The sequence below is a fragment of the Salmo trutta genome, chromosome 8 (genome assembly GCF_901001165.1).
Source record: "Salmo trutta chromosome 8, fSalTru1.1, whole genome shotgun sequence".
NCBI lineage: Eukaryota > Metazoa > Chordata > Actinopteri > Salmoniformes > Salmonidae > Salmo > Salmo trutta.
In genome coordinates, this window is record NC_042964.1 from 47,651,577 (window position 1) to 47,678,219 (window position 26,643).

Sequence of the window (26,643 nt, forward strand, 5' to 3'; positions counted from 1 at the left end):
TTAGTTGAAGTCCATAAGCAAAGGGAAAAAGTGAGAGGAGGAGTGTGCATAGATGCGAGAAGGAAGACAACAAGCTGTTTGTATGTGGCTATTTTACGTGCTGTTTGCGTGTGATCAAGGGTGTATTCATTCCGTCGTTTCTGCTGAAAAACGTTTTTTAAACGGAAGCAAACGGAATTGAACGGGGATAAACATAACTGAATTTGTCCAATAGAAACTCTAATTTGCAACTGTTGGACTAATGATTACACCGTAGATCAGCTAGATGCAGGCAAGAGTGTGCAAGACGGTATTGAATGTGTCACTGTCTGTTCGTGTGTCACTGCCTGTCACCTCAAATCTTTCTCTCGACCTGTAAACTTTCATTCATTGGCTAGGTTATAGCAACCTCATGATGGGAACAGGGAAAATGTGAAAATGTGAGGATCATGTAGTAGTAAGGTGAATGGAATATGAATGAAAGTCATACAATATGCTGTAATAAAACTAGTCCTCCCTCATCTTAAACGGCACCGACCCTCACTGACACACACAGTGGTAAAGGAACGTCATAGACTCATTGTTGTGATTCACTGACACACACAGTGGTAAAGGAACGTCATAGACTCATTGTTGTGATTCACTGACACACACAGTGGTAAAGGAACTTCATAGAATCATTGTTGTGATTCACTGACACAAACAGTGGTAAAGGAACGTCATGGACTCATTGTTGTGATTCACTGACACACACAGTGATAAAGGAACATCATAGACTCATTGTTGTGATTCACTGACACACACAGTGGTAAAGGAACTTCATAGACTCATTGTTGTGATTCACTGACACACACAGTGGTAAAGGAACGTCATGGACTCATTGTTGTGATTCACTGACACACACAGTGATAAAGGAACATCATAGACTCATTGTTGTGATTCACTGACACACACAGTGGTAAAGGAACGTCATGGACTCATTGTTGTGATTCACTGACACACACAGTGATAAAGGAACATCATAGACTCATTGTTGTGATTCACTGACACACACAGTGGTAAAGGAACGTCATGGACTCATTGTTGTGATTCACTGACACACACAGTGATAAAGGAACGTCATAGACTCATTGTTGTGATTCACTGACACACACAGTGATAAAGGAACGTCACGGACTCATTGTTGTGACTCACTGACACACACAGTGGTAAAGGAACGTCATAGACTCATTGTTGTGATTCACTGACACACACAGTGGTAAAGGAACATCATAGACTCATTGTTGTGATTCACTGACACACACAGTGGTAAAGGAACGTCATGGACTCATTGTTGTGACTCACTGACACACACAGTGGTAAAGGAACATCATAGACTCATTGTTGTGATTTAATGACACACATTCAAATAGTAAATACTCATTATAAATTCACATAAACAGTGCCATTGGTGCACAATCATGTACCAATACAATAAACATATTTCGGTAGTATCAGGGTTAAAGTGTTAAAAACTATTTCAGTAGTATCAGGGTTTAAACTCTATCAGTAGTATCAGGGTTTAAACTCTATCAGTAGTATCAGGGTTTAAACTATTTCAGTAGTATCAGGGTTTAAAAAATGTCAGTAGTATCAGGGTTTAAACTATATCAGTAGTATCAGGGTTAAAGTGTTAAAAACTATTTCAGTAGTATCAGGGTTTAAACTCTATCAGTAGTATCAGGGTTTAAACTCTATCAGTAGTATCAGGGTTTAAACTATTTCAGTAGTATCAGGGTTTAAACTATTTCAGTAGTATCAGGGTTTAAACTCTATCAGTAGTATCAGGGTTTAAACTATTTCAGTAGTATCAGGGTTTAAACTATTTCAGTAGTATCAGGGTTTAAACTATTTCAGTAGTATCAGGGTTTAAACTATTTCAGTAGTATCAGGGTTTAAACTATTTCAGTAGTATCAGGGTTTAAACTCTATCAGTAGTATCAGGGTTTAAACTATTTCAGTAGTATCAGGGTTTAAACTATTTCAGTAGTATCAGGGTTTAAACTCTATCAGTAGTATCAGGGTTTAAACTCTATCAGTAGTATCAGGGTTGAAGTGTTAAAAACAACTAGAACAAATTATGCACTTAGAAGTAGTACTATAGAATGTGCTATACTATAGTACTATAGAATGTGCTATACTATACTACTATAGAATGTGCTATACTATACTACTATAGAATGTGCTATACTATAGTACTATAGAATGTGCTATACTACAGTACTATAGAATGTGCTATACTATACTATAGTACTATAGAATGTGCTATACTATAGCACTATAGAATGTGCTATACTATAGTACTATAGAATGTGCTATAGTATAGTACTATAGAATGTGCCATACTACAGTACTATAGAATGTGCTATACTATAGTACCATAGAATGTGCTATACTATAGTACTATAGAATGTGCTATACTATACAGAATGTGCTATACCATAGTACTATACAGACTGTGCTATACTATAGTACTATAGAATGTGCTATACTATAGTAGTATAGAATGTGCTATACTATAGTACTATAGAATGTGGTATACTATAGTACTATAGAATGTGCCATACTATAGTACTATAGAATGTGCTATACAATAGTACTATAGAATGTGCTATACTATAGTACTATAGAATGTGCTATACTATAGTACTATAGAATGTACTATACTATAGTACTATAGAATGTGCTATACTATACTATAGTACTATAGAATGTGCTATACTATAGTACTATAGAATGTGCTATACTATAGTACTATAGAATGTGCTATACTATAGTACTCTAGAATGTGCTATACTATAGAATGTGCTATACTATAGTAGTATAGAATGTGCTATACTATAGTACTATAGAATGTGCCATACTATACTATAGTAGTATAGAATGTGCTATACTATAGTACTACAGAATGTGCAGGCTACCTTTTGATTAAAACATGAAAGAACACATTCATAACATTCACATGGTGAGTCACTATAATTGTCATAGTCCATAGAAAATATAATGCCTGTATTAGACCTGGGTTCAAATGACTGAAAAGTAATTTGAGCATTAGCTTAAGACTGCCTGGAGTCCCAGATGGGCAGGATTTTGCAGTTTTGGGACTTTTCTATTGGGTTATTAAGCCAGGCAAGCTCAAACAGGCACAGAAAAAGCATTTCAAATGATTTTGCAAATATATGAAACCCATGCAGCTCTGGTCTATATGGGCATTTCTCTCAAGTGTGGATAATCATTAGGTTACTTTAAATATAAAAAACACATCTGCACAAAAATTCTAACATTTTACACTGTGGCATTTACAAAAAAAATAATTGTCTTGATTGGCGGCTGTCTCTCACCTTCTAGGCTCAAGACCTGTGAAGAAACAATGAATGTGTTATGTAATGCAACAATAGCGTACTGCCCCTCCTTTGAGATTGCATTTGTGTGTGCCAGACTGTGTAATACATTTGTCATACGGCAAGCTAAATCAAGTGCACTTCAAATAATGTGTTTGACCCGGCTGGATGGTGTTTGCCATGTTTATCCCAAGATTCACAATGGCTGTCTAGATCACCTCTCTCTTTTCTAGTGCCAGCTCTGGCTAGTCTGATTGGTTCCTTCCATCTTTGACCCCTTCTATTCCTGAATACCAACCTTGGCCCTGATTGATGGTGCATTCAAGTGCTGCATTTTCTTTTAGGAAATGTACTGTTGGTAGTTGTCAATGGACATGCTAGTTGTCACAACGGACATATTTTGAATATATGTACACTACCATTCAAAAGACGCCTCACAAGTCCTCAACTGGCAGCTTCATTAAATAGTACCCGCAAAACACCAGTCTCAACGTCAACAATGAAGAGGCAACTCCGGGATGCTGGCCATCTAGGCAGAGTTCCTCTGTCCAGTGTCTGTGTTCTTATGCCCGTCTTAATCTTTTATTTTTATTGGCCAGTCTGAGATATGGCTTTTTCTTTGCAACTCTGCCTAGAAGGCCAGCATCCCAGAGTTGCCTCTCCACTGTTGACGTTGAGACTGGTGTTTTGCGGGTACTATTTAATGAAGCTGCCAGCTGAGGACTTGTGAGGCGTCTGTTTCTCAAATTAGACACTAATGTACTTGTCCTCTTGCTCAGTGGTGCACGGGGGCCTCCCACTCTTTCTATTCTGGTTAGAGCCAGTTTGCGCTGTTCTATGAAGGGAGTAGTACACAGCGTTGTACGAGATCTTCACTTTCTTGGCAATTTCTCGCATGGAATAGCCTTCATTTCTCAGATCAAGAATAGACTGACGAGTTTCAGAAGAAAGTTCTTTGTTTCTGGCCATTTTGAGCCTGTAATCGAACTCACAAATGCTGATGCTCCAGATACTCAACTAGACTAAAGAAGGCCAGTTTTAGTGCTTCTTTAGTCAGAACAACAGTTTTCAGCTATACTAACATAATTGCAAAAGGGTTTTCTAATGATCAATTAGCCTTTTAAAATTATAAACTTGAATTAACTAATACAACGTGCCATTGGAACACAGGAGTGATGGTTGCTGATAATGGGCCTCTGTACCCTTATGTAGATATTCAATAAAAAATCTGCCATTTCCAGCTACAATAGTCATTTACAACATTAATAATGTCTACACTGTATTTCTGATCAATTTGATGTTATTTTAATGGACAAAAAATGTGCTTTTCTTTCAAAAACAAGGATATTTCTAGGTGACCCCAAACTTTTGAACGGTAGTGTATATGTCTCATTCCCAAATCTCCTCCTGTCATTCCCTAGTCACCCCTAGCGGTTCCCTACCTCTCCTCTGCTTCCCAAATCTCCTCCTGTAATTCCCTAGTCACCCCTAGCGGTTCCCTACCTCTCCTCTGCTTCCCAAATCTCCTCCTGTAATTCCCTAGTCACCCCTAGCGGTTCCCTACCTCTCCTCTGCTTCCCAAATCTCCTCCTGTCATTCCCTAGTCACCCCTAGCGGTTTCCTACCTCTCCTCTGCTTCCCAAATCTCCTCCTGTTATTCCCTAGTCATCCCTAGCGGTTTCCTACCTCTCCTCTGCTTCCCAAATCTCCTCCTGTTATTCCCTAGTCACCCCTAGCGGTTCCCTACCTCTCCTCTGCTTCCCAAATCTCCTCCTGTGATTCCCTAGTCATCCCTAGCGGTTTCCTACCTCTCCTCTGCTTCCCAAATCTCCTCCTGTAATTCCCTAGTCATCCCTAGCGGTTTCCTACCTCTCCTCTGCTTCCCAAATCTCCTCCTGTGATTCCCTAGTCACCCCTAGCGGTTTCCTACCTCTCCTCTGCTTCCCAAATCTCCTCCTGTTATTCCCTAGTCATCCCTAGCGGTTTCCTACCTCTCCTCTGCTTCCCAAATCTCCTCCTGTTATTCCCTAGTCACCCCTAGCGGTTCCCTACCTCTCCTCTGCTTCCCAAATCTCCTCCTGTGATTCCCTAGTCATCCCTAGCGGTTTCCTACCTCTCCTCTGCTTCCCAAATCTCCTCCTGTCATTCCCTAGTCATCCCTAGCGGTTTCCTACCTCTCCTCTGCATCCCAAATCTTCTGTAGTTATTTCAATAGAATACAATATTTGCTTTATTGGTCCATTTGGACTGAAAAGTCCTTATTTTTTTGCTGTCACAGTACCCAACCTGCCTCTGGAGCAATTAGGGGTAAAGTGCCATGCTCAAGGGCACAACGGCGCTAGATAGCACATGGGATATTGAAGCCAGTAACCCTCCGGCTGTTGGTTCACCTCCCCCCAGATGTCCCCCGTAACTCTGACCTGGAGACTATTACCGGCACCAAGTAGTTCCCTACCTCTCCTCTCTTTCCCACACCACCTCTGACAATCGTGTTTGGTGTTGAAGCGGTTGTGGTTGCCCTCACAACCCCCGTAGACAAACGGCCGGCATTCCCCGGAGCGGGGGTGGTAGTACCACAGCAGGACATACTCCCAACATCCCCCCTCTGACATGGGCTGCAGGCAGGGGTCAGGGGTCAAGTCTAAAGCAAAAGTAGAGACAATATAACCTGGTCACAGATCTGTTTGTGCCAAACATGATGATGACTGTAGGAGCTAGACAGCACAAACAGATCTGGGACCAGGCTAATCACTAAATTATAGGAGTTAAGTATCAGAGAATTAAGAGAAGCTTTTCTGAGGCATGTTTGACAAGAGTGAACACATTCAAAAACGTAGAATTAGGAATATTATCCTCAGTGAATTAAAATCCTTTGTGGAAACCAAAGAAATAATGTTCATTGTGCTGTGATATCAAGCATTTGAGTCATTGTTAGATCATCCATTAATTAAGTGAATAATGTTTTTTAATAGTTTTGCCTTTCAATGTGGGTTGCACATTCATTCATAAATTCTAGCGAGCGCACACCAACACACACACACTCTTATCTTTCTCGTCCCGCATTGTGCCCCATACACTCCCTTCTCATTACAGACTAATATAAGAGAGAGAGGGAGAGACAGAGAGAGAGAAAAAAATGAAGAGAGAGAGACAGAGAGAGAGAAAGATGAAGAGAGAGAGAGCGAGAGAGACAAAGAGAGAGGAAGAGGGGGAGAAAGCGAGAAAGAGAGAGGGAGAGAGAGAGAGAGAGGGAGAGATAGAGAGAGAGAAAGAGGAAGAGAGAGGAAGAGAGAGAGAGAGAGAGAGGGGGAAAGAGAGAGAGGGAGAGAGAGGGAGGAGAGAGAGAGGAGAGAGTAAGAGAGAGAGGGAGGGAGAGACAGAGAGAGAGAGCGAGAGACAGAGACAGGGAGAGGAAGAGAGAGAGAGAGAGAGAGAGAGAAAGAGAGAGGGGAGAGAGAGAGGGGGAGAGATAGAAAGAGAGAGAGGGAGAGAGACGGAAAGAGAGAGCGAGAGAGGGGGAGAAAGAGAGAGAGAGGGAAACCAAAGAGAGACAGAGAGAGTGAGAGAAAGACAGAGAGAGAAAGAGAGAGAGAGAGAGAGAGAGGAAGAGAGAGAGAGAAAGAGAGAGAGAAAGACAGAGAGAGAGAGAGAGAGAGAGAGAGAAAGGGTGGAGAGAGATAGAGAGATAGGGGAGGGGGGTAGAGAGAGAGAGGGGAGAGAGAGAGAGAGGAAGAGAGATAAAGAGAGCGAGAGAGAGAGGGAGGGAGGGAGGGAGATAAAGAGAGAGAGGGAGGGAGAGAGGGAGGTAGGGAGAGAGAGGGGGAGAGAGAGAGGGGGGAGAGAAAGAGGGGGGAGAGAAAGAGGGGGGAGGGAGGGAGGGATTGAAAGTGAGAGAGTGCAAGAGAAATAAGCAAGAATCAAAATGACAAGAGGAGAGGAAGAAGCGCGAACAAGAGGAAGAGGAAAGACGGAGAGAGAAAAGAGAGAGATGGAAAGGAAAACAAGTTCCATTCATTCACCTGATGAGTGTGGCCCAACTCCCGGAACCCTTCTTCTCCTGTGCCTCAGTCCCCAATCCGCTCCCCTGTTGGCTCCAGAGTCTGAAGGCCGAGAGAACTCATTAGGTTACAGACAGGTGGATTCACCATTTATCACTAAGTGGGGCCTGCTGCGAACCACTCCTCTAATCAACACACAGGGCCCTTGATAAATGTCAACTCTATTGGCCCGGGTCTAAAGTATTACACTATACAGGGAATGGAGTGCCATTTGGAATACAGCCGTGGTCTGCAGACTCGGCACTGACCCACTTCAGTCTGTCCGACTGACTTGGTCTGTCTTACTGACTCTCTATAGGTTCATACTGGAGGATGAATAGGGAGACATGGAGGAAAGGATTTATGACCAATAAGACTAATGACAGATGGAAATATCTACAAATGTCCGTCCGTTATCTCCAAGTCGGATGTTTGTCTGTGACTGATACATTTTGCATGTAAAATACACTGCATTTACGGGGAGATTATGGAGTTTGTATTTTATTCTTATTTAACTTTTTTTTATCAGGAAAATCAAGTCTGGTGTAATGGAATCAATGTAATACTCCCAAAAGTGATAACCCCGCCCATCTGGCACACCAGGCAAGTTCAATCAAACGCTCAGAGCATTTGAAAAGATCCAATATTTTGGAACTCAGGTGATATGTATATACCTGCACGTTAAGCTAGATGTCACGATCCCGGGCGGGGGATTACACATAACATTGGTGACATTGACATTGACAGGGGCAATGTGAGCCTTTGATTATTTCCCATCTCTTTGGTTCAATGGAACCTGAAATAGGGATTCAAATGGGATCAGAAGCCCAGTAGCCTCGGGCTGGCTAGCCTAGGGTAGGTTAGCCTAGGGTAGGTTAGCCTAGGGCTGGCTAGCCTAGGGTAGGTTAGCCTAGGGTTGGTTAGCCTAGGGCTGGCTAGCCTAGGGCTTGCTAGCCTAGGGTTGGTTAGCCTAGGGTTGGTTAGCCTTGGGCTGGCTAGCCTAGGGCTAGCTAGCCTAGGGTTGGTTAGCCTAGGGCTGGCTAGCCTAGGGCTGGCTAGTCTAGGGCTTGCTAGCCTAGGGTTGGTTAGCCTTGGGCTGGCTAGCCTAGGGTTGGTTAGCCTAGGGTTGGTTAGCCTTGGGCTGGCTAGCCTAGGGTTGGTTAGCCTAGGGTTGGTTAGCCTAGGGCTGGCTAGCCTAGGGCTGGCTAGCCTAGGGTTGGTTAGCCTAGGGTTGGTTAGCCTAGGGTTGGTTAGCCTAGGGTTGGTTAGCCTAGGGCTGGCTAGCCTTGGGTTGGTTAGCCTAGGGCTGGCTAGCCTAGGGTTGGTTAGCCTAGGGCTGGCTAGCCTAGGGTTGGTTAGCCTAGGGTTGGTTAGCCTTGATCTGGCTAGCCTAGGGCTGGCTAGCCTAGGGTTGGTTAGCCTAGGGTTGGTTAGCCTAGGGTTGGTTAGCCTAGGGTTGGTTAGCCTAGGGCTGGCTAGCCTAGGGTTGGTTAGCCTAGGGTTGGTTAGTCTAGGGCTGGCTAGGATAATGACCCGTGATAACACTGTGTTTTGATTGCTTCTTTCTGCCTCTCTCTCTCTTTCCCTCTGTCTTTGTCCTCGTCCTTTTCTACTCACAGTAATAAAGCACTCAGAATGGAGAGTCTAGTTTCAGGGTTGGGGTCAACTCTGGAGGTTAGTAAATAGATGGATAGGATATTAGGTTGGTCTAAGTGGGGGTCTCACTTAGGGACAAGGGAAGTGTTTACATGAAGAAAAAAACAACAGCTTTTTATTTATTCGTTCCTCAAATAGGTGGGGTATTAACAATACATTTCCGTGGATATTTGTCTGGAATTTCGACCCGAATAAGAACCAACCCCACAGTTTAAATATCATTTTATTCAACATTCGTGACAGACAAGAGACGTTTAGGTTTTCTCCTATGTAAAAAAGTGTGGCTATGCTGTACAGGAATGGAAAGCAGCATGACATCGGGACCAGGGCCATATATGTGGTCAGGAGCTTGGACCGCTACACCAGACCACGGCACAAACTTCTAACTTTGACTTACCGGTAAGGTGGTCATCACCTGGGGTCCCCTCCTCTCGCAGGGAGACGGGGGGAGGAGTGGTTGATCCTACCAGCTCCTTTTCAAGTCTTTTCTTGTCCTCTTCCTCCTCTCCCATCTCATCCTCAGGTAGGCTGCGAGTGAGGATGGATACAGGCTCGTCCGGATCCCTCTCAAACAACATGCTCTCAGCATCCGGGTCCTTGGACTTCACCACAAACTTCAAGTCCATCCCTGCAACAACCAGAGAGAGAATAGTCAGTGTTTCCCCTACCATTGAATAAACATGAGCCTGCCTTAAAGAGGCTTTTACTGGTTTCAATTGACAATTTCATAGTCTGGTATTCACACCTCGCCTGGAAACTAATGGAGGACATTTGATATGATACATTTGATATGATATGTTGACACAAAAGGAATTCTCTACTTTAATGATGTTCACTACGGATAAGGCAACAATGCCTTTGTCCTCAAAGTTGTGGAGGTGTAAACTAAAGATGCGTTTGACCCTGTGGTTGTAGTGCCCTATGGGTTCTGGTGATGGTTTATGGTTTAGGAGTCTGGTTTATGGTTTATGAGTCTGGTGTTTGTGAATGACTCCGGTTGGTCACGGTGTCCCCTCTCTCAACGGGCCATTCCATAGAGAGGGAACACCAGATGGCAGAACACACAGGGGCGCCATGCCGCAGCAGTGGGAGTTATAGAATGTAGAACAGACACACAGACCTGCATGCGCACACACAGCGAAACACAGAAACACTCACCACACTGGTTCACAACCTCTTGGTTGACCAGCTCCTTCACCTCCTCGGCCTGAGAACAGAGAGAGCAGAGTGCTGCTTAGACCCTGTCTTCAACCAAGCTGTCTGTCAATACAAATATGTCTTGGGCCAGGCAGGTGTCAAACGTGTGTGTGGGAATAAGTAAGATGCACTTACAGAGAGTCCGGGTTCCCCTTTCTCTCCCTTCAGTCCCTCGTTTCCGAGCTCTCCCTGGAAAAGACACAGTGGTTATAATCACAGCAGTTATTACTGTCACCCAGCCTAGTGACAGTAACTCCCATTAGGTATTGATACATGAACAACAACATGTGTGTGAGTGTTATGTGTCTGGTCTATGAAGTAGCTTACACTGCCTCCTCTTTGTCCTGGACTTCCAGGTGGTCCTGTCTGACAAGGCTTCCCTCTGCCTCTCCTGCCCCTCTCTCCCTGGGACAACAACACAGCAAAATGGAGAATGCTCTTACTCACACAGGTGCTGCGCGTGCTAGTGAGCCCACGCACATGTGCTCTCACAGGCACATGCACAAACAGGCAGGCACACAGACAGACACACACACAGATAGGCACACACACAGGTAGACAAACACACACAGATAGACACACACACACACACAGATAAACACACACACACACAAACAGATAGACACACACACACAGATAGACACACACACACACACACACACACACACAGATAGACACACACACACAGATAAACACACACACACAGATACACACACACACACACACACACACACACACGCAGACAGACAGACAGACAGACAGACAGACAGACAGACAGACAGACAGACAGACAGACAGACAGACAGACAGACAGACAGACAGACAGACAGACAGACAGACACACGCACAGATAGACACACACTCTCTCACATATAAATACAAACCGACAACTTCCTTCAATCTAAATTCCATTATACAAAAATGGTATAGTATTACAAGAGACCCACGTACTTCCCTACTATGTAGTTCCCGACTATGTAGTTCCCAACTAAGTACTTCCCTACTACGTACTTCCTTACTAAGTACTTCCCTACTACGTACTTCCCTACTAAATACTTCCCTACTAAGTACTTCCCTACTACGTACTTCCCTACTACGTAGTTCCCAACTAAGTACTTCCCTACTACGTACTTCCTTACTAAGTACTTCCCTACTACGTACTTCCCTACTAAATACTTCCCTACTAAGTACTTCCCTACTACGTACTTCCCTACTACGTACTTCCCTACTACGTACTTCCCTACTACGTATTTCCCTACTAAGTACTTCCCTAATACGTACTTCCCTACTACGTACTTCCCTTTCATGTACTTCCCTAATACGTACTTCCCTACTACGTACTTCCCTTTCATGTACTTCCCTACTACGTACTTCCCTAATACGTACTTCCCTACTACGTACTTCCCTTTCATGTACTTCCCTACTACGTACTTCCCTACTACGTACTTCCCTACTACGTACTTCCCTACTACGTACTTCCCTACTAAGTACTTCCCTACTACGTACTTCCCTAATACGTACTTCCCTACTACGTACTTCCCTAATACGTACTTCCCTACTACGTACTTCCCTTTCATGTACTTCCCTACTACGTACTTCCCTAATACGTATTTCCCTACTACGTACTTCCCTACTAAATACTTCCCTACTACGTACTTCCCTACTACGTACTTCCCTAATACGTACTTCCCTACTACGTACTTCCCTACTACGTACTTCCCTACTAAGTACTTCCCTACTACGTACTTCCCTAATACGTACTTCCCTACTACGTACTTCCCTAATACGTACTTCCCTACTACGTACTTCCCTTTCATGTACTTCCCTACTACGTACTTCCCTAATACGTACTACCCTACTACGTACTACCCTACTACGTACTTCCCTAATACGTACTTCCCTACTACGTACTTCCCTACTACGTACTTCCCTTTCATGTACTTCCCTACTACGTACTTCCCTAATACGTACTACCCTACTACGTACTACCCTACTACGTACTTCCCTAATACGTACTTCCCTACTACGTACTTCCCTTTCATGTACTTCCCTACTACGTACTTCCCTAATACGTACTACCCTACTACGTACTACCCTACTACGTACTTCCCTAATACGTATTTCCCTACAACGTACTTCCTTACTACACGCTTCCCTACTAAGTGCTTCCCTACAACGTACTTCCTTACTACACGCTTCCCTACTAAGTACTTCCCTACTACGTACTTCCCTAATACGTACTACCCTACTAAGTGCTTCCCTACTACGTACTTCCCTTTCATGTACTTCCCTACTACGTACTTCCCTAATACGTACTACCCTACTACGTACTACCCTACTACGTACTTCCCTAATACGTACTTCCCTACTACGTACTTCCCTTTCATGTACTTCCCTACTACGTACTTCCCTAATACGTATTTCCCTACTACGTACTTCCCTACTAAATACTTCCCTACTACGTACTTCCCTACTACGTACTTCCCTAATACGTACTTCCCTACTACGTACTTCCCTACTACGTACTTCCCTACTAAGTACTTCCCTACTACGTACTTCCCTAATACGTACTTCCCTACTACGTACTTCCCTAATACGTACTTCCCTACTACGTACTTCCCTTTCATGTACTTCCCTACTACGTACTTCCCTAATACGTACTACCCTACTACGTACTACCCTACTACGTACTTCCCTAATACGTACTTCCCTACTACGTACTTCCCTACTACGTACTTCCCTAATACGTACTTCCCTGCTATGTACTTCCCTACTACGTACTTCCCTAATACGTACTTCCCTTTCATGTACTTCCCTACTACATACTTCCCTACTACGTACTTCCCTACTACATACTTCCCTACTACGTACTTCCCTACTACGTACTTCCCTACTAAGTACTTCCCTACTACGTACTTCCCTGCTATGTACTTCCCTACTACGTACTTCCCTTTCATGTACTTCCCTACTACATACTTCCCAACTACGTACTTCCCTTCCACGTACTTCCCTACTACGTATCTCACTACTACGTACTTCCCTACTACGTACTTCCCTACTACGTACTTCCCTACTACGTACTTCCCTACTACGTACTTCCCTACTATGTACTTCCCTACTACGTACTTCCCTTTCATGTACTTCCCTACTACATACTTCCCTACTACGTACTTCCCTACTACGTACTTCCCTACTACGTACTTCCCTACTACGTACTTCCCTACTATGTACTTCCCTACTACGTACTTCCCTTTCATGTACTTCCCTACTACGTACTTCCCTACTATGTACTTCCCTACTACGTACTTCCCTTTCATGTACTTCCCTACTACGTATCTCACTACTACGTATCTCTCTACTACGTACTTCCCTACTACACGCTTCCCTACTAAGTGCTTCCCTACTACGTACTTCCCAACTACGCATCTCACTACTACGTACTTCCCTACTACGTACTTCCCTACTAAGTACTTCCCTACTACGTACTTCCCTACTAAGTACTTCCCTAATACGTACTTCCCTACTACGTACTTCCCTTTCATGTACTTCCCTACTACGTACTTCCCTACTACGTACTTCCCTACTAAGTACTTCCCTACTACGTACTTCCCTGCTATGTACTTCCCTACTACGTACTTCCCTTTCATGTACTTCCCTACTACATACTTCCCAACTACGTACTTCCCTTCCACGTACTTCCCTACTACGTATCTCACTACTACGTACTTCCCTACTACGTACTTCCCTACTACGTACTTCCCTACTACGTACTTCCCTACTACGTACTTCCCTACTATGTACTTCCCTACTACGTACTTCCCTTTCATGTACTTCCCTACTACATACTTCCCTACTACGTACTTCCCTACTACGTACTTCCCTACTACGTACTTCCCTACTACGTACTTCCCTACTATGTACTTCCCTACTACGTACTTCCCTTTCATGTACTTCCCTACTACGTACTTCCCTACTATGTACTTCCCTACTACGTACTTCCCTTTCATGTACTTCCCTACTACGTACTTCCCTACTACGTATCTCACTACTACGTATCTCTCTACTACGTACTTCCCTACTACACGCTTCCCTACTAAGTGCTTCCCTACTACGTACTTCCCAACTACGCATCTCACTACTACGTACTTCCCTACTACGTACTTCCCTACTAAGTACTTCCCTACTACGTACTTCCCTACTAAGTACTTCCCTAATACGTACTTCCCTACTACGTACTTCCCTTTCATGTACTTCCCTACTACGTACTTCCCAACTACGTACTTCCCTTCCACGTACTTCCCTACTACGTACTTCCCTACTACGTACTTCCCTACTACGTACTTCCCAACTACGTACTTCCCTACTACGTACTTCCCTAATACGTACTTCCCTACTACGTACTTCCCTAATACGTACTTCCCAACTACGTACTTCCCTACTACGTACTTCCCTAATACGTACTTCCCTACTACGTACTTCCCTACTACGTACTTCCCTACTACGTACTTCCCAACTACGTACTTCCCTACTACGTACTTCCCTAATACGTACTTCCCTACTACGTACTTCCCTTTCATGTACTTCCCTACTACGTACTTCCCAACTACGTACTTCCCTTCCACGTACTTCCCTACTACGTACTTCCCTACTACGTACTTCCCTACTACGTACTTCCCAACTACGTACTTCCCTACTACGTACTTCCCTAATACGTACTTCCCTACTACGTACTTCCCTACTACGTACTTCCCTACTACGTACTTCCCAACTACGTACTTCCCTTCCACGTACTTCCCAACTACGTATCTCACTACTACGTACTTCCCTACTACGTACTTCCCTACTACGTACTTCCCTAATACGTACTTCCCTACTACGTACTTCCCTAATACGTACTTCCCTACTACGTACTTCCCTAATACGTACTTCCCTACTACGTACTTCCCTAATACGTACTTCCCTACTAAGTACTTCCCTACTACGTACTTCCCTACTACGTACTTCCCTACTACGTACTTCCCTACTACGTACTTCCCTAATACGTACTTCCCTACTACGTACTTCCCTAATACGTACTTCCCTACTACGTACTTCCCTAATACGTACTTCCCTACTAAGTACTTCCCTAATACGTACTTCCCTACTACGTACTTCCCTAATACGTACTTCCCTACTACGTACTTCCCTACTACGTACTTCCCTAATACGTACTTCCCTAATACGTACTTCCCAACTACGTACTTCCCTAATACGTACTTCCCTACTACGTACTTCCCTACTACGTACTTCCCTAATACGTACTTCCCTAATACGTACTTCCCAACTATGTACTTCCCTACTACGTACTCCCCTAATACGTACTTCCCTAATACGTACTTCCCTAATACGTACTTCCCTACTACGTACTTCCCTACTACGTACTTCCCTACTACGTACTTCCCTACTACGTACTTCCCTACTACGTACTTCCCTACTACGTACTTCCCTAATACGTACTTCCCTACTACGTACTTCCCTAATACGTACTTCCCTTTTATGTACTTCCCTACTACGTACTTCCCTACTACGTACTTCCCTACTACGTACTTCCCTAATACGTACTTCCCTACTACGTACTTCCCTAATACGTACTTCCCTACTACGTACTTCCCTACTACGTACTTCCCTAATACGTACTTCCCTAATACGTACTTCCCAACTACGTACTTCCCTAATACGTACTTCCCTACTACGTACTTCCCTACTACGTACTTCCCTAATACGTACTTCCCTAATACGTACTTCCCAACTATGTACTTCCCTACTACGTACTTCCCTACTACGTACTTCCCTAATACGTACTTCCCTACTACGTACTTCCCTACTACGTACTTCCCTACTACGTACTTCCCTACTACGTACTTCCCTAATACGTACTTCCCTACTAAGTACTTCCCTACTACGTACTTCCCTAATACGTACTTCCCTACTATGTACTTCCCTACTACGTACTTCCCTAATACGTACTTCCCTAATACGTACTTCCCAACTATGTACTTCCCTACTACGTACTTCCCTAATACGTACTTCCCTAATACGTACTTCCCAACTATGTACTTCCCTACTACGTACTTCCCTACTACGTACTTCCCTAATACGTACTTCCCTACTACGTACTTCCCTACTACGTACTTCCCTACTACGTACTTCCCTACTACGTACTTCCCTACTACGTACTTCCCTAATACGTACTTCCCTACTAAGTACTTCCCTACTACGTACTTCCCTAATACGTACTTCCCTACTACGTACTTCCCTAATACGTACTTCCCTAATACGTACTTCCCTAATACGTACTTCCCAACTATGTACTTCCCTAATACGTACTTCCCTAATACGTACTTCCCTACTACGTACTTCCCAACTACGTACTTCCCAACTACGTACTTCCCAACTACGTACTTCCCTACTAAGTACTTCCCTACTACGTACTTCCCTGCTACGTACTTCCCAACTACGTACTTCCCTACTACGTACTTCCCTAATACGTACTTCCCTAATACGTACTTCCCTACTACGTACTTCCCTACTAAGTACTTCCCTACTACGTACTTCCCTACTACGTACTTCCCTACTACGTACTTCCCTAATACGTACTTCCCAACTACGTACTTCCCTACTACGTACTTCCCTACTAAGTACTTCCCTACTACGTACTTCCCTGCTACGTACTTCCCAACTACGTACTTCCCCTCCACGTATTTCCCTACTACGTACTCCCTACTACGTACTTCCCCTCCACGTACTTCCCTAATACGTACTCCCTACTACGTACTCCCTAATACGTATTTCCCTAATACGTACTTCCCTAATACGTACTTCCCTACTACGTACTTCCCAACTACGTACTTCCCTAATACGTATTTCCCTAATACGTACTTCCCTAATACGTACTTCCCTACTACGTACTTCCCTAATACGTACTTCCCTAATACGTACTTCTCTAATACGTACTTCCCAACTACGTACTTCCCTAATACGTACTTCCCTACTACGTACTTCCCTACTACGTACTCCCCTAATACGTATTTCCCTAATACGTACTTCCCTTTTATGTACTTCCCTACTACGTACTTCTTTTCTACGTACTTCCCTACTACGTACTTCCCTACAACGTACTTCCCTACTACGTACTTCCCTACAACGTACTTCCCTAATACGTACTTCCCTTTTATGTACTTCCCTACTACGTACTTCTTTTCTACGTACTTCCCTACTACGTACTTCCCTACTACGTACTTCCCTACTATGTACTTCCCTACTACGTACTTCCCTACTACGTACTTCCCTAATACGTACTTCCTACTACGTACTTCCCTACTATGTACTTCCCTACTACGTACTTCCCTACTACGTACTTCCCTACTACGTACTCCCTACTACGTACTTCCCCTCCACGTACTTCCCTAATACGTACTCCCTACTACGTACTCCCTAATACGTATTTCCCTAATACGTACTTCCCTAATACGTACTTCCCTACTACGTACTTCCCAACTACGTACTTCCCTAATACGTATTTCCCTAATACGTACTTCCCTAATACGTACTTCCCTACTACGTACTTCCCTAATACGTACTTCCCTAATACGTACTTCTCTAATACGTACTTCCCAACTACGTACTTCCCTAATACGTACTTCCCTACAACGTACTTCCCTACTACGTACTTCCCTACAACGTACTTCCCTACTACGTACTTCCCTACAACGTACTTCCCTAATACGTACTTCCCTTTTATGTACTTCCCTACTACGTACTTCTTTTCTACGTACTTCCCTACTACGTACTTCCCTACTACGTACTTCCCTACTATGTACTTCCCTACTACGTACTTCCCTACTACGTACTTCCCTACTACGTACTTCCCTACTATGTACTTCCCTACTACGTACTTCCCTACTACGTACTTCCCTACTACGTACTTCCCTAATACGTACTTCCTACTACGTACTTCCCTACTATGTACTTCCCTACTACGTACTTCCCTACTACGTACATTCCTACTACGTAGTTGCCTAAATAAAGCTCAACCTGATCATTAGGCTTACCTTGCCTCTCTAGTTATCCTATAAATATCAAACATATACAGATGTTTTGTGATAAAACGTCCCCTTGGAACATCATTACATCCTTTCCATCCCTTCTCTCCTATCAACATCAAGAGGCTGCTAATTGTGGCTGAAAGGAGCCATTAGCATAGAGGTTTGGTTAGTGTTCCCGCCGCATCAGAAAATAGACCCATTTCTGTGTCTTAATTATGCTTCTATTCTATTCCTTCCTATGTGTTGCTATACATAGGAATGTTGTCTACTGCCTGTCTATCTACGTATCTGACAGGCATTCTGCTAGGTAGACAATGTGCCTGATAGAATCAGACTTGTTTTATCTAATCTTCACAATGTGTGTGGAAAGTGGATTTTTTAAGGTGCACTCTGTGACTGGGTAAAACTATGTTTTGGGGTTGGTGGGCTGTGGTTGTTATGCATGAAGGACAGACAGACAGACAGACAGACAGACAGACAGACAGACAGACAGACAGACAGACAGACAGACAGAGAGAACAGACAAAATTGTGCTTCCATGACACTAATATACAATAGGTTACTGGAAGCAAGGTTACTATAGTTTTGTGATTTAAGATGAGTTTTTATTTATATTTGTTTTTAGATATTTATTTGAAATTTGGTTTATTTTCAGTTAGTTTTCCGAGTTGATTTACTAGTATCTATTTCTTTTCAGTTTGATAAAAAACCTTTCTATTTCATTTCTAGAGGATTTAGTTTCAGTGTTAGTGTTAGGGACAGAACGTGGCCTAAGGGAGGCGAGTTGCCATTATGTGTTGTAGGACTATAGTTCGTTTCTTTGTGATGTCACTTCTTGTCAGTGGGGGGCAGTAAGGTGATGGGCCAGTGGGGGGCAGTAAGGTGATGGGCCAGTGGGGGGCAGTAAGCTGATGGGCCAGGACCATAGACTTGGATAAACATAACATTCCATCTGTGTCAAGATGTCATCTGTAAGAGCAAGGGCAGCTTTCACAGACGCCATCTTGAAATAGTTCATTTTAATCTTCACAAGTGAAATTAATTGGCTGATCCCTCCGGATGACCTGGCTGTCACTACTCCAACAGGGTCATCAGGTCATGCCAACCGGGTCATCAGGAGGGATCAGCCAATGAAGCTGAAAGTCCCGGCCAGTTGACTAAATCAAAATGGTGAAAGTCCTCAATGGAACTGCCCATGCTAACACAGTCTTTTGGCCACTAGAGGACTCTGTACAACTCCATGGCCAGGACATACGTTTGGTTAGGTGTAAATTATAAGTCAATCCTATTGTGACTTGGATTGAAATGATAAGCGCCCAGACTGGTGCAAGAAATATGTTGGAAGGAAACTCTCTTGCCCATGTTTACACCTTTTTTAACTGTAGTAGTAGATGTAAGAAGAATCAAGTACCTTTATCTGATGGAAAGAGAGAGGAAAATACTAACAAATGATGTCATGGCACATTTGACATGTTATGTTATGTACTATTAAACATGTTTCACTGACTAACCTCTTCCAATAGGGTTGATAAAAACAGCTGCAACAACAGCAAAAACATTACCAATACCACACTTCACAAATCTATCAGTTCACAGCCAGCCAGCTTGTGTGTGTGTGTTTCTGTTCGAGCAAACAAGATTTTCGGTTTATCTTCAAGAGAGGTGTTCGTTCGGTTTCTCAAGCCTGATGACAGTTGTCCACAGACAGAGAATATTCTCTCCACAAACGCTTGGGATGCAGGGGCAGGAACCAGATCCAGTGCCACAGTGCACAGCTTTGGATAAACAGCCATCCTTTCCATCCAGAGCTGGAGAGGTGACTCTGTAAACATGCTCTCCTTTACCTCTTCCAGGTATTTCCGCAGCTCACACGGGGCACTTAATGCCTTGTCAGGTTGACCCTCTGACTGGACCATGACCTCAGACACAATCTTCGATGCGAGGAAGCTATATTTCTGAAGCACTGTGGTCTAGATGCTTGCCGGATTCTTCCTGAGGTCCTGCTGGTCCACGGCTGTACTCTCTGATTTGCTGAAGTACAAAATATTATTCTGCCCTCCATCTCTGTTGAGCGAAGTGCCAGAGACACACTTGTGTCCATCAGGCAAGCTGCTGCAGGGGTTGGATTGAAGTTGGCTGCCATTCAGTATGCATGTGAATCACTCATGCAGTGACTTCAGCAGGACCTGTGCCAACTGTTTTGCTACAGTTGTTGACTGCAAGTGTGCCTCAAGGTTGAGAGGGCACGGCACCACATCAGTTTGGCTGTCAGTTTTAAGTTGGTCGGTGTGGATTGCGAACGGCTCCATTAACTTCACAAGCTGTTCTAGCTTGGCCCACTCACGCTCCGTGCTCGCCCTTTGATTTCTTCCCTGTTAGCAAGTGATGGCTAGTGATAGTGATGCACAAGCTAGGCCTATACCACCAGATTCAGAAGCTCGAAAACCCCATTTGAAATTCGATTTTTGCCTAAAGTCTAGTTATTTTAGTTAGTTTTGCAGGCAAAGATGATAGCTTCAGTATAGGTTTAGTTTTTCAAATGTTTTTAATTTTTATTTCAATTTACTATAAAGTTTTTCAAATGTTTGTTTTTATTTTAGTTTCAGTTTTCGTTTACTATAATAACCTTGACTGGAAGGCAACCTCAATCTACCTTGGTTCCTGTCTCTCCCTTGGACCCATTACGTCCTGGTCGCCCCTCCGCTCCATCACTGCCTGGTGTCCCTGCTGACCCCTTAAACCCAGGGAACCCTGGGAAACCAGTGGCGCCCTGCACAAGACAGGGACAACATGAATGGTGCATGATGGGAGAAAAACTAAACGCTTCAAGAACTATATGAATATTTCCACATTCCTCTGTAGTACATAGACTATTAATAGTCCTAATTTCAATATTGTTTTTACATGTGATTTGAACTAACCTTCTCTCCTTTTAGTCCTGGTGCTCCCTCTACTCCATTGATACCCCCGTCCCCTTTTTCACCCTACACATCAACACAAAACATCACAATCAACACTTTTCAGAAGATTAGTGAGAATGATTTTGATTTGTGTGTGTATAAATAAATAATTAGGTGGGTGCTTATATTTGTCCTGTTTCACCAGTGTGTATTATACGTACGTGTGAAATGGAAATGTATTTTCTTGCATATCCCAACCCCATGAGGCACCCTCGGAGTGTGTGTGTATGTGCGTGTGTGCGTGTGCGTGTGCGTGTGTGTGTGTGTGTGTGTGTGTGCCTACCTTCCGTCCTGTGAGTCCATTGAGCCCTGGATGTCCTGGGGTTCCAGGAATACCCATCTCTCCCTGTGTCAAACAACAATTAAATACTTACATTTTCACTGAAACTGTGTCTGAAACTGTGCAACCATAGTCTGACAGCGGCCTACTAGGTCAGACAATTGAACCGGATACTAAATTGTATGCAGCGCGTGGCAGCTAGTTGGCACTACTGTAAACCTTTACTTTTGTGGGTCAGTGGTACTGACGATGCTTCCTGGAGCACATTGTGTTGTTGTGATCATTGTATTGAATCCCACAGCAGGCAACTCACCTTTTCTCCATCTAGCCCAGTGCTTCCTATGCGTCCAGGTAGGCCTCGGAATCCCTGTGCAACAACCACAACCAACACCAAGAGTTACCTTTGATCATTGCATTACCATCTCATTAACATGCCTAATACATTATGATCAAGCCCTCACCTTCTCTCCTGTCTGCCCAGTATCCCCCGGTAAGCCAGGTTCACCTCTGTCACCCTAGGAATAGAATACCAGAACGGAACAGAACAGAATTACTGTATAATGAATCACAGATGACAGGTTCTATTTGTCTAGTCTCTAAATTCTATGCTCTATGCCACACTCTCCTCACCTGATCTCCCTTCTGTCCCTGGAGTCCCATGTCTCCTTTGGCTCCTGTGGCTCCGTCCAATCCATCGTCCCCGTTATGACCCTGTGACAACAACAAGCCAATCAACAAAGCCTGTTTTTGACCACATGCCAAGCCACCACAGTATATATACAGTTATACAGACACTGTTTATATATTAAAATGTTAAAGTGTGTTAGATAAATACCCACCACTTCTCCATTGACTCCAGGCTCGCCAGTATCTCCCTAGAAGCACAGAACAACAGTGAGCATACACACAGCAGCATAGATCTGATAACAGTGGTTCCATGTAGCCTGTAGATTGATACATGCTGTATTTCCTGCTGACCTTTTGGCCCACTGGTCCACGGGCCCCAAACAGCCCCATGGCTCCTTTGGCCCCTGCCTCTCCTTTGAGGCCCTTCAGATGGAGAACAAACAAAAAGCTGAATGTGAGAACAACATGTGCTTTGGCTTCCATGTTTTGGAAAATGTATTTTCTGTTTCTGATGTTATTTGTCTCTCTTTCTTTACATCTATTAACAATCTTTCTTTCTCTCTTTTTCCACATAAAATGTTCTGTCATCAAGCATTAGGAAGCACCTTGAACCCTGGGGGCCCATCCTCGCCCTTCTCTCCTTTATCTCCATCGAAACCTGGGGAACCTCGCTCTCCCTAAAACAAACAAAACAACAAAAAAACAGCGTCTTAAAAGGGAAAACACACAAAGTGAAAATGCAAAGCTGTCTCTCTAAAATAACATTTTCTTTAATGAGGATTGCTCTGGAACTAAAACTAGGTCTTGTTTTAGGGGACTTGTTTTAGGGGACTTGTTTCTCACCCCTTCTCCTTTTAAGCCCTTGTAGCCTCTCGGTCCCTGGATTTGGAGGGGGCTTCCCTAAACATAAAGAACGTACATCATATATGAATTAATCATATACAAAACACTATTTGTGTAGTACTTATGTCATGTTTGGCTTACCCTTTCTCCTTGTATTCCTGCTAAACCTCTGTCACCCTGTGAAAATATATTTTATTAAAGGAATCAATGGCTTATAACATTCATACAATAATTGATTGATTGATTGATTGACAGTATTTGTATTTTAGTGTCATACACCAAATGGTGCCCAGCCTGTATGGGCTTATGAGACACTATTTATTTGAAGTCTGTGTGTAGAAAACACAAACTATATACTATATGGCTGTATCAGGTAGTTACATAAAAACATTGACTCTTCATTTTCATTGTCCACATCCCTATATACACAGAAAAATGGACTGAAGTTAATTGAAATAGACTGGCCACATGGTGAGTGTTGAAACATGTTTCAAAAAGAGGGCTCTAAAGTGGGTTTGAAGAGACAGAAGTGACTAGAGTGATGACACTTCAATAGAACGAGCAGAGAATTTGACTGAACGCTGAAACACCGGGCTGTCAAAACCATCTTTAAAACTGTCTCTGAAGTAAAAATATCTAAAGTATCTGGAGAACCTGAGTGGACGTATGAGTGTATGAAAATCTAAAATATCAAAGTATTTAGTAAGACCCACTCAATCGCATACATTTTCTAAATATAGTCCACCAAAATTATCATGTCATCAAAGAAGTAACCGTCAACCTACCTTTGCTCCTTTGCTGCCCGGGAAGCCCTTTGGACCCTAAGTAAAAGAGGTCAAAGGTAAAGGTAGCTAGGAAACAAATGTCCTTAACTGCATGACTGTACCAGAGGAGGCTGGTGGGAGGAGCTATAGGAGGACAGGATCATTGTAATGGCTGGAATGGAATAAATGGAACAGTATCAAACACATCAAACATATGGAAGCCACGTTGGACCACATCCAGCCATTACAATGAGCACATCCTTCTATATCTTCTTCCACCGGCCTCCTCTGGACTGTCCATGTCATGAAAGGTGATGATGTTAACTCACAGTGTGTCCTGGGGCTCCTAAGACTCCTGCAATGCCCTTTTCACCCTGTCACAAACAAAACACATCACAAATATTATACTGACCAAAAATATAAATGCAACATGCTAAAATGTCAAAGATTTTACTGAGTTACACTTCATATAAGGAAATCAGTCAATTTAAATAAATTCATTAGGCTCTAATCATTAGGCTCTAATGGATTTCACATGACTGGGAATACAGATATGTATCTGTTGGTCACAGATACCTTTAAAAAATGAGTAGGAGCGTGGATCAGAAAACCAGTCAGTATCTGGTGTGACCACCATTTGCCTCATACAGCGCTACACATCTCCTTCGCATAGAGTTGATCAGGCTGCTGATTGTGGCCTGTGGAATGTTGTCCCACTCTTCAATGGCTTTACGAAGTTGCTGGATATTGGTGGGAACTGGAACACGCTGTCGTACACGTTGATCCAGAGCATCCCAAACATGCTGACATGTCTGGTGAGTATGCAGGCCATGGACGAACTGGGACATTTTCATTTTCCAGGAATTGTGTACAGATCCGTGCAACATGGGGATGTGCATTATCATGCTGAAACATAAGGTGATGGTGGCGGATGAATGGCACGACAATGGGCCATCTCATCAGGGTATCTCTGTGCATTCAAATTGCTATAGATAAAATGCCTGCCCATACCATAACATACCATAACCCCACTGCCACCATGTTCACAACGCCATACAGGTGGTCTGCGGTTGTGAGGCCAGTTGGATGTACTGCCAAATTCTCTAAAACGACGTTGGAGGCGGCTTATGGTAGAGAAATGTTATTATTTGGCAACAGCTCGTGGACAATCCTGCAGGCAGCATGCCAATTGCACACTCCTCAAAACTTGAGTCATCTGTGGCATTGTGTTGTGTGACAAAACTGCACATTTTAAAGTGGCCTTTATTGTCCCAGCACAAGGTGCACCTATGTAATGATCATGCTGTTTAATCAGCTTCTTGATATGCTACACCTGTCAGGTGGATGGATTATCTTGGCAAAGGAGAAATGCTGACTAACAGGGATATAAACAAATTTATGCACCAAATTTGAGAGAAATAACCTTTTTTTGCATATGGAATATGTATGGGATCTTTTATTTCAGCTCATGAAACATGGGACCAACACTTTACATGCTGCGTTTATATTTATGTTCAGTGTAAATGTGTGCATATTGTGCCATCCTGTTGTGACGAGCAGCTTTTCTATCTTTTACAATGCTGCCTAGGATCTCTCTCTGAGGTTAAGTCCATCTCTCTGAGGTCAATAAGTCCATTGTTCCGTCTCACCCTGCGACCTGTGATCCCGACCACACCCCTGGCGCCTGGTTCCCCCGGGATACTGTCGCCCTGTTGGGAACAAGAAGAAGTGAATGCTAATGTTACCATCTCCTCATATACAACATGACAACGACAACAACAACACCACCACCACCACCACCAAACAGGCTAATGTCTTACCTTTTCTCCTTTCGTCCCAGGTAGACCAGGTGGACCCTTTGGGAAACAGAAAGCATCCATTATGTTACATGATTACCATAGGAAGGCAAAAAATGCCTAGGGCAAGTTATATTTCACCATACCTCTATTCCAGGTTTCCCTTTAGCTCCTGGAGTCCCGGGTGATCCATTCTTACCCCTTCTACCCCTGTCCCCCTACAGATGAACAAAAACAGTACACATCATACTTTATCACAATTATCTTCCTACTTAGTAGGTAGTATTTTTGCTCTTTGAAAACATATATCTTTGTTCTGGCTTTCTGGCTAGTGGTGAATTTGATATAAATTTGGCTGCAACCTTTTTTGGACTACATGATCTGACCAGAAATAGACTAAAACTACAAGGCCAGGAAAACAACTACAGTAGAAGGTATTGAGTTTCTTAAAACTACAGTAGAAGGTGTTGAGTTTCTTATAACTACAGTACAAGGTGTTGAGTTTCTTAAAACTACAGTACAAGGTGTTGAGTTTCTTAAAACTACAGTACAAGGTGTTGAGTTTCTTATAACTACAGTACAAGGTGTTGAGTTTCTTAAAACTACAGTACAAGGTGTTGAGTTTCTTAAAACTACAGTACAAGGTGTTGAGTTTCTTATAACTACAGTACAAGGTGTTGAGTTTCTTTTAACTACAGTACAAGGTGTTGAGTTTCTTATAACTACAGTACAAGGTGTTGAGTTTCTTAAAACTACAGTACAAGGTGTTGAGTTTCTTAAAACTACAGAACAAGGTGTTGAGTTTCTTATAACTACAGTACAAGGTGTTGAGTTTCTTAAAACTACAGTACAAGGTGTTGCGTTTCTTAAAACTACAGTGCAAGGTGTTGGGTTACTTATAGATACAGTACAATGTGTTGGGTTTCTTAAAACTACAGTACAAGGTGTTGAGTTTCTTAAAACTACAGTAGAAGGTGTTGGGTTACTTATAGATACAGTACAATGTGTTGGGTTTCTTAAAACTACAGTACAAGGTGTTG

General features: G+C 43.2%; 1 protein-coding gene across 1 annotated transcript; it reads right to left on the reverse strand.

The window, feature by feature from the left end:
• Positions 1–1,298: 1,298 nt before the first annotated feature.
• LOC115199129 (collagen alpha-1(VII) chain) lies at positions 1,299–25,853 on the reverse strand. Its single transcript, XM_029761718.1, has 23 exons — positions 25,750–25,853; positions 25,628–25,663; positions 25,457–25,516; positions 24,137–24,181; positions 23,829–23,864; positions 23,185–23,220; positions 23,044–23,100; positions 22,806–22,877; positions 22,552–22,623; positions 22,413–22,448; positions 22,204–22,284; positions 22,035–22,088; positions 21,887–21,940; positions 21,577–21,639; positions 21,255–21,317; positions 20,987–21,103; positions 10,577–10,654; positions 10,385–10,438; positions 10,211–10,259; positions 9,450–9,680; positions 7,379–7,459; positions 5,815–6,000; positions 1,299–3,375 (listed from the first exon to the last, which is right to left on the reverse strand). Exons 9-23 carry the CDS (start codon positions 22,588–22,590, stop codon positions 3,356–3,358), a joined length of 1,206 nt encoding a protein of 401 aa, XP_029617578.1. The 5' UTR covers positions 22,591–22,623; positions 22,806–22,877; positions 23,044–23,100; positions 23,185–23,220; positions 23,829–23,864; positions 24,137–24,181; positions 25,457–25,516; positions 25,628–25,663; positions 25,750–25,853; the 3' UTR covers positions 1,299–3,355.
• Positions 25,854–26,643: the final 790 nt, after the last annotated feature.